This window comes from Dipteris shenzhenensis, chromosome 22, assembly GCF_047967505.1.
Source record: "Dipteris shenzhenensis isolate YYH24624 ecotype China chromosome 22, Dip_SZ_1.0, whole genome shotgun sequence".
Lineage (NCBI taxonomy): Eukaryota > Viridiplantae > Streptophyta > Polypodiopsida > Gleicheniales > Dipteridaceae > Dipteris > Dipteris shenzhenensis.
Genome location: NC_141617.1, coordinates 52,117,123 through 52,126,172, shown reverse-complemented (window position 1 = coordinate 52,126,172; position 9,050 = coordinate 52,117,123). Strand labels below are relative to the sequence as shown.

General features: G+C 41.0%; 1 protein-coding gene across 3 annotated transcripts in view; it reads left to right on the top strand.

Moving 5' to 3' along the window:
- Window positions 1-2,067: 2,067 nt before the first annotated feature.
- Window positions 2,068-9,050, top strand: part of LOC147888267 (uncharacterized) — a 112,355-nt gene continuing 105,372 nt past the window's right edge. For all 3 annotated transcript variants that reach the window (XR_015543108.1, XM_087393500.1, XM_087393499.1), the window contains exon 1: window positions 2,068-2,282. Coding sequence is in view for 2 of the 3 variants with exons in the window: in XM_087393500.1 (XP_087249626.1) it covers window positions 2,213-2,282 (70 nt within the window). In the remaining variant the exon portion in view is untranslated. The remainder of the gene's footprint in view (window positions 2,283-9,050) is intronic.

Genomic DNA, 9,050 nt, shown 5'->3' with positions numbered 1-9,050 from the left:
TCCACCCCCAACCTGCCTTCACTCTAGCCTCTCGCACAGACTCTGACAAAGGTTAACAGACCATGTCACCAACTTTAATTAACCCGTTATTCATTGAGGATCCCATGGAGAGGTCTAGAGATGACGACTCCTCACACTGTCTCCTCCTTAGACCATCATGGGGAAACCTGCCAGACGGGCTTCTCCATGCATGCACAGATGCAAATGACAAAATGCAGGCTAGAGATCACTCAAGAGCAAGCTCATCACTCCCCGATGCTCTCCCTCCTATCCTCTCAAATTTCAAAATCTTGGGATCATCTATGGTTATTAAATTCCCCTTTGGAAGCTTTTGGGTTCAATATAAGGTTTTTTGGGACCCGAACATTTGATGCTTATCATAAGGCCTAAGCTTATACTGTGCAAAAATCCTCTTCATTTGAGGCTAACTCCTCATTGTTTTGCCCATCTATAATAACAAAATAAAATTTTCTTTATTCAAATTTGAACTCTTTCTTTTAAATGTTGTCTAGTAGTTTGAAAACTTCACCCTCACTGGTAGCAATAAATGCTTGACTATTTTTTCATCAAGCTCGTTCTTGTGGATAGATAAGGATTTAGTAGAGAAAGAAAGTGACAAAGCATGCATCCAATCAATGGATCCATTATAGATCAAATTCTACACAACATATGACAAATTGATACTTTAGCTATATATGATCAATTTATGCAAATAATATGAGACAAGGACTTATCGATGTGGAGTGTCTTATGTCAAGTTGTGAATGTTGTAATGACTTTGTTTGTTACAATAATGGTTAACTCGAGACTATGGCAATGTGTGCCATAGTATGTATTTCACTAGTTTCAATCTTATTCTTCACTGCATATTGTTTAGAATTTAGCTTGGTTGTCGATCCTCTTTGTCAAAATCATACCTTCACCTTTTGCATGCGTTTTTATAACTTTTATCATTATTATTCACCTCTATCTCTTCAAAATTTCACCTCCCACTCTTGCCCTTATCTCTTAAGCCTCTTAATCTTTCACCCCTCCTTCTAAGTTTCATCTTCACTCTATTAGACTCTTTGGAATTTTCATGCTTCCCTTTAGTCCACTCATTTCTATTAAATGTAGCTTTTACCTTGACCTAAGTTTTTGCTCAAATGCACTAAAGGTTAACATTCTCATCCTCTTTAACTCCCCCATTAGCTTAAGGAATCTAAAATTGTTATCTTACAATGAAACCTAGAACTAAAAATTTATACACACGAGTCCTTACATAATATGTATTGGCGTAAAGTTGCTCCCCTTTCATGTACGTGTTTCTAGAGAATAGCACACATTTGTAACATGTGATATTAATCCGATTATATTATGTAAAATTCTAAATTAATTTACCTCTTCAATTGGGCCAATAAGGTACATTACAATTTTGAGGTGTGTATTGGAGGCAAATTGTTATCTATCTAAGGGCCTATTCCCATTACCAGTTAGGAAGCAATAGTTAAGGCTCTTAACGGAGTGTCCACATTAGTGTGCATTCCCATTAGCACTTTTAGAATGTAGTTAAGGTAAATCTCCTAACTGCCCGTTAATGTAAATTTAACCCCTTCAAAATAGGTACTTTAAGGACTTTTAAGAAGAGAAAGAAGTTGGAATGTATGGTTAACTTAAGGGTGAGCATTGGAATGATACTTAAAGCAAGATTCTTGTTATGGTCAAGATCAACTCGAAACTATACAACATCGGTACTTGTTTGAAAGGGCTTGAAAAGAAGAATCCATTGTAACCTTAACTTTAAAGAACTTTGGATCGGTGAGATATAACATTTTGTATAAAAAATACCTGAAAGTTTTATTTAAGACCACTTAGTGCATAACATAATGTGTTACCAATGGGAATGTAATTTTCATTGTAAGGTTAAGTTTAACTTAATAGAGCTAGTTAGTTACGCTCACTAACATAGCCTAATTGCTAAGGCCCTAAAGTCACTAAATTTAGTTTGGTAAACAAATATGATCAATTTAATAATAATAATAATAAACAGCTTAGTATGATTGTTTATTTCACTTGACTTTCACTACGGCAGACGAAGCATATAGTGAAGCTCTTCTGTCAACTGGACTTTCTCTTACGATTTTTGAAATCATGAGACTGGAAAATATTATTTCCTCTAAATCATCCAATAGAAAATAATGCAGAGGGTTGCGTAAAGAGAGAACCATCGAAGATGTTGCTGTCGATGAAAGTACCCTACACCAACCTCGCTCCTGGATTAGATGTCTCAAGACTTTGCCTTGGTAGTTTGATAACTTTGCATGTGTTCATATCATTTTTGTTCTCGTTTATATTCGTTAGCGGCACAAGCAGTGACTTCCCGAGTGTAATGACTCGGATGTAGGGCGGGAAAATTGAGCAAAGAGTATTATTCCACGTTCCCAAGAACTCATAACACCGTACAATAGCCAAAATTGCGAATGTAAATTGATCAAACATTCAATTTAGTGCCAGCCAATTTTGCATTTCTAAATGGATGGAATGTTGCTTTGTACAGTGGTAGAGGCATTTGCTTTGGATGCATTTATGGTTAGCATAAGTTCCTTTCTACAATTAAGCAAATGAAATGGAATTCATGTTCTCAACATGGATAGCTCTTGACTCCCTCATTCTCCCTATGTGTTGGAATCGCAAAATTAGGGTTTGGCCCCACATTGCAGCCCTATGTCTGACACAAGGGAAAATGACAGTTAGTCAACAATCTTCTGTTTGAATGCACCGAATTACTTCTTATTTGGCTTGTCTTGGTTGCCTTAGCCTCTAGGTGTTGCTAAAGTTTGGTGGAAAACAGAATTTATATGAGGGAGTTATGAGCAAATTCAACTGACTAGAACTCAACAATGCGATTTACAGATTTGAAACTCCATTGTGCATCAGCCTGAGTGCACATGGAGCACTCGGGACGCAGCTGATTAAGTTTGATAGAGACCTGATTTTTAGCTGCCGAGTAATTTGAAAAATCAGCTACAATAGCCAGTGCGGGACAACAATCTACCAACAAGTATTCTGGCATTTCTTGCAGTCTAGGTGCACTTTTATGAATTTATATCCCTCATTGGCTCTTTAGTTCCTCCTCTACATAAGTATTGCCTAACCACGTAGGAAATTTCAAGTTGTTCTCTTAAACAATGACCTGCGAAACTAGGCAAAGCCTGGAATCTGGAGTGTTCGGCTATAATCTACAAATTCGGAGCTATTCTATGGTGTTATATTCCCTCTAGTAGCCTTTCGCACAGATTTGCATGGACATTGGGGAAATTTGATCTAAAGCTCAGGAAATTTGGGACATAGTTGTTTTTAATGGCTCCAATTTCTAAGATGCATGTGGGTCTGCAACCAAAAATGGGTTATGAAGCAGTTTAGGAAATGGGTTTGACAAAATAAGATGTGAATTTGGTGGTTGAGCCTCTTGAAAATGTTGGATTGAGTGACCATGAACCAATTGAGACTGTCCGTTCATTTAAATCTAGGAGGCCATCTCCAAGACTTCAGAGTCAATCACCTTCCAGGTCACCCTATCTTAACATTAAGCCTAATTTTGAAGGCTTTATGACAAGAATGTTGCAGTAGCAGGAACAAATGATGGAGAAGCAGCGTAAATTGATGCAGCAGCTCTTGGATCAACAACAGAAGATAACTGGGCAATTTAGTCACTTCAATTCAGTCCTAGATTGCAATGCTAAGTTTGACAATGCCTTTACTCAGTTGGGAAATATTAGAAGTGATGTGAATTTAGTAAGGAGCAGGGTTGAGCCTAAAGGAAAGGAGATTGTTAGGAATAAGCAGCCTATGAGGCCTATTGATCTAGGTCACACTGGAATGATTTCAGGAAAAAGGGAATTTATGGCAGAAGTAAGGAGGTCAAAATTCCAACAACCGTGTAAGCCTAACCCTATTTGGACCACCACCATTTCTCGTGGTTCAGATTATAGCCAAGCTGAAGGTACAGGCCCTTATGGTGTGCCAACCTCTTCTAGGATGTACCAAGCATCCCTCTCAAGAGGGATCAGTTTCAATCTTAACAATTAATGGCATCGAATCAATTCGCCCTAATGTTAGGTCAGCCATGACTTTCACCCAATTTGTGCTATCTACAGTGATATTCAGAGGGGAAAGAGTTGTGCAGGATGAAATAATTGTGCAGAAGTTTAAAGGTGAGGGAACTTCACCAAATGAGCTGGAGGAGTGGTTGAGTAAGTTGGAGGACTACCTTAAACTGAGTCCCAGAGCTGATGCTGCCAAAATCCAATTTGCAGTATTACATTTAGAGGATTATGCTCACACATGGTGGAGGCATCAACTTCAGGAAATTAACAGTGGGGTAAGACCTTCAATGACCTCTTGTGGTTGACTAATATATGTTTAAAATGGTATGAGTTGGTAAATCATGGTCCAATCAAGCAATCTTGGAAGCTATCTTTGCTTGTTAGGGGAGTTGACAAAAAACAAAGGATGATTAAGTTTATCCATGGCTATTGCTTCTGATGTGATGGCACCTAGACCTAAGACCTTTGAAGAAGCTATGCAGCTATCAAAAATGTTTGAACCAAAGTATTGCAAGGACAAATCCATTGGTATTGGGAATTTCCAAAAAGCAGCCACTGTGGACTATTTGTCTCAATCTCTTATGGATGAGAGGAAAAAGAGAGGTCTTTGTTTTAGATGTGGTGAGAAATAAGGAGTGGATTACAATATGGTATGCAAAGCTAAATCAGCCCATGGCAAAATAAGTATGAACCTTAACAGAAACTCCAGAAGATTTTCATGATTGTGGTTGAGGTGGGTGATGAGAGTTAAGTATTCAATCCCAGTGGTAATAACCATTGCGAACTTGAGATCTATGAATGGCTGTAGATTCTAGAACTTGGAATTTACTATCTTGTTCTTCACAGCTGGCACATAGTCCATTTACAGCAGTGGGTAAGCAGACATCCTACCATCTTTAGAATTCTTTGACTAAAAAATATCTGCAAATGCTTTTAATGGTGTAAGCAATCCTACCACTTTCGGGATAAGGGGAAGGTAATGGGCAGAGAGGCCTACATTCTTGTGGATAGTGGTAGTATGCACAGCTTTGTAAATTCACCTTCTAATTGTTCCTTTATGGTGCAAAAGGTGGAGTACCTAGGCCATGTTATTACTCCTAAGGGTATTTCAGTGAATCCTTCTATGGTACAAGTGATTAAGCAGGTGCCAATCCCTTCCACAGTCACTCAATTAAGATGAGAGAACCCTTGTATCATGGCCTACCCCGGTTTTTCAAAGCCATTTCTAATAGAGGCGGATGGAAGGGGTAAAGGCATAGGAGCTGTTGTCAAAGAAGGTCATGGGCTAATTGCTTATGAGAAAGAAAGAAAGAAAGAAAGAAAGAAAGTCTATTAATGTCCACGGGAGACCAAGAGGTCTATGGGAAAGAAAGTCTATTAATGTCCACGGGAGACCAACAGGTCTATGGGACAGCAAAAAACCATCTAGTACATCTGCTTTAGGGAAGGCACATGGCAGCTCCCAGGGAGTGCAAAAGCAACCTCAATTATTTAGAATACCTACATCATAGTCTAAAAAAGTAATAAGCCATACATCAATTTAAGACTGAGAGTCTTTTGATTTGGATTTAAACTCTTTGATTAGTGCTATGCCCTGCCCATTTTCCATCCTTCCTAGCAGCCCTGACTTTAGCTAATTCGGTTGCCTTGTTCTTCATTTGAGCTCGTGTAAGTTCCTCAGCTATCCATATCTTGGTCCCTTTCAACTTGTAAGATTGTCGAAGAAGTTTGATCCTTAAATCTCGCGACTTAAGTGTAAGAATAGCATGTCCTTTGGAGTGCCAGATATTAGTTGCCCCGTCATCATCATCATCATCATCAACCTTCCATGGCTGCTTTGACATGTGTTAAAGTCTCATTGAAAGTCATCATCTTTGAACAATCCTTTAGGGAGCCCCCCCACTCTAATCTTCAATGCATTATCGCGTCTGGCTTCGTGTTCTTTGATCTCTTCTTGGATATCAGTCTTGTTTGCCTTTGTGTCAAACTCCTCAATCACTTCTTTCTTGATTGATTGTACTTCAGTATGGACCATATCTTTGACTGTAGAGACTAGTTGAGGAGTAGGAGGATAATTCTTACATGAGTTCACAACCTCAGCAATTACTGAAGTCAAGCTTTTACTTCTGCCAGCTCAAGCCTTAACTCTCTAACTGCTTGCTGCAAATAATAAATCTATTCATGTTGTCCAATGATAGGTCGTTTGGACCCTTCTTGCTGGTAATTGCGTGTATACGGAGAGGGGGTCATGGTTGCAATTGTAGAGTACTGAGTCCTGATAGTTGAGGTTGATGGGGTGGGTTGAGGGGGATTTGGAGGAGAGGGTAGGCCATTCCATATTGGCTATTTCTTTAGAACTCCTTAGCTGAACCTAACCCCCGAGTTGGGCTAGGGGTTTAGCCCAACTCGGGGTTAGAGACCCTAGGAGCTTGTTGCGAGAAAGTATGGGCTGGTACGATGGACTGGTACGGGATGTACGGAAAGGGTATGGAGAACTGTACAGGGCTGTACGACGAGTTGTACGGGGGGTTTGGGGACTGTACGACGAGCTGTACAAAAGGATTGCGGAGTTGTATGGCGAGCTGTATGGAGGGGTTACGGAGAGCTGTACAACGGGGTTATGGAGGGAGAGAGAGAGAGAGAGAGAAAGAAAGAAAGAAAGAAAGTGTATTATTGTCCACTAAAGGCCAAAATGGGCCCATGGGACATCAAGAACTCTGCATACAAGATAGCACAAAATCAACGTGCCACAAAGAAGAGGCATCGTCGAATATCATCTAAGTGCTACGCAATACAATGCAAGTGAAAGTACATAATGTCAAATTTGAGCCTAAATACAAAGTAAACTAGATGCAAGGAAACCGCCCCTGGGTGCAAAATGGGGGGATGAGTACAATATGCCAATGCAAAGATACAAGAGTCCAGGTGTCACGGAGTCTGAGAACCAAAATAATACTGGAAATCCTGTCCATCGACTCTGCCTCCTGCTATGAGAGTACAAATCTGAGCAAAGGTGAGGTGAGCGGCTGGTGGGGCGAGATCTCCATGAGTAAGTCTCCTCCGAAAAGCTGCCATCATCCTGGATCGTCTGGAGATGAAGCGACGAGTACGTCCCCTATGTAACAAGATCCTACGGCGTCTACAAACCATCTCATATGTACATCCACAGGGTGGAGGCATGTGTCCTGTGTGAGCTCTGACCTCTTCGTGCTCCTCCTGGTCTCTGTCCTCTGGTATAGCGTGTGCCTGAGCTCTATCAGGCTGGGCTCTATCACGCTCCGGTCTGTGCTGATGGTCTCTGAGGTAGTCTCGTCGAAGCATAGTGGCCTCCCTGACATAAAGAGCTAGGCAATGCTGATCCTCGTAGTCCATCACTCGTGAGAGAGGTCCAAAGCCATCCGTGAAGAGACAGTGGAATCTACCTCTGAGCTTATAATATAGCGGGCATCTGCAAATGAAGTGCTCCTCTGACTCCACCTCTCCCATGGTGCAACAAGGGCAGAGAGAGAGAGAGAGAGAGACTATGTCACAACAACCCTTCTATTACTTGGCCCAAAATGACCAAGATACAACAACTCAAGGCTACACTCTATGCACCTGAGTAGTAGGAGGAGAAAGGACGAGAGTGGTCCTCTGATCTTACCAAAAAGCTCTCCTACTATATGCTTGGCACCTCTAGATCCGTGTGCAGATGCTTGGCACCTCTAGATCGAGAGAGAGAGAGAGAGAGAGAGAGCACAAGAGAACTGCAAGTGACCTCTGGAGAAAACACCGCTACAACGGACTGCTCGAGAGCTCGGAACACACAGCCAACAGCCAGGTGAATAGGGAGCACAAGGGAGTGGAAGGACTGCTCCACTACCGTGCTCCTCAGGTGATGCTATGAGTTGGCTCTGCACCTCTGCCATGCTCCACAAGATGCACTGCTGGAAGGACAGCTCCAGCTCCAGAAGATAAGGAGATGCTTGCTATCATACATGCTATCAAGAAATGGCATCATTACTTGTATGGTAGTCAATTCAAGGTAAGGTCAGACCATAGGTCATTGAGATATTCTTATCCCAAGAGTACCCCTAGTCCTAGACAAAGAAGGTGGCTGGAGTTTGAGCAAGGGTATGATTTTGATATTGAATATAACAGAGGGAAAGAAAATGGGTAGCTGATGCTTTATCTAAGACTGTGGTCTTGTCAATGCTATGCAGTCTCCACTGTTAACAAGGATTGTATTCATGATATTCAGGAAGAGTATATGGGGTATTGTGAGATTGCTGCCATCTTTATGGCCTACAAGATCCACATTGCATGGATTACCCACAGCATGCCTAGAGGAATGGAGTCTTATGATACTTAAACATAGTTTATTTAGTCCCACATTCCTCTTTAAAAGTCTAATCCTGGCAGAAATGCATAGTTCTCCCATGGCATGGCACATTGGCTTGGGGAAGACTTATGAGAAGGTTAATAGAGCTCTATTGGCAAGGGTTGTGGAAAAATGTGCTGAATTATGTAAAGAGTTGTGTGCTCTGTCAGCAAAACAGGATTGATAATGCTTACCTAGCAGGTTTGTTACATACCCTACCCATTCCAGAGGGCAATTGGACTCATATTGGCATGGATTTTATCACTGGTTTGCCTACTACAGAAAAGGGGTGGAACAACATCATGGTGGTTATGGATAGGCTGACAAAAGCATCCCATTTTATGCCAACTAAAACCACTTATACCTCTTCTCAAGTAGCCAGTCAATTCATAGAACGTATATTTAGGCTGCATGGCCTCCCTCAAGAAATAGAAATGCTAAATTCATGAGTGGATTTTGGAAAAAGTTGTTCTTTCAAATGGGTACCAACAAGTTGGCCCCAAGTACATTTTACCATCCCCAATCTGATGGGCAAATTGAGAGGGTCATTAAGTGGCTGGAAGAACATTTGAGGCATTTATGTTTTGAGACACAAAAGTCGTGGG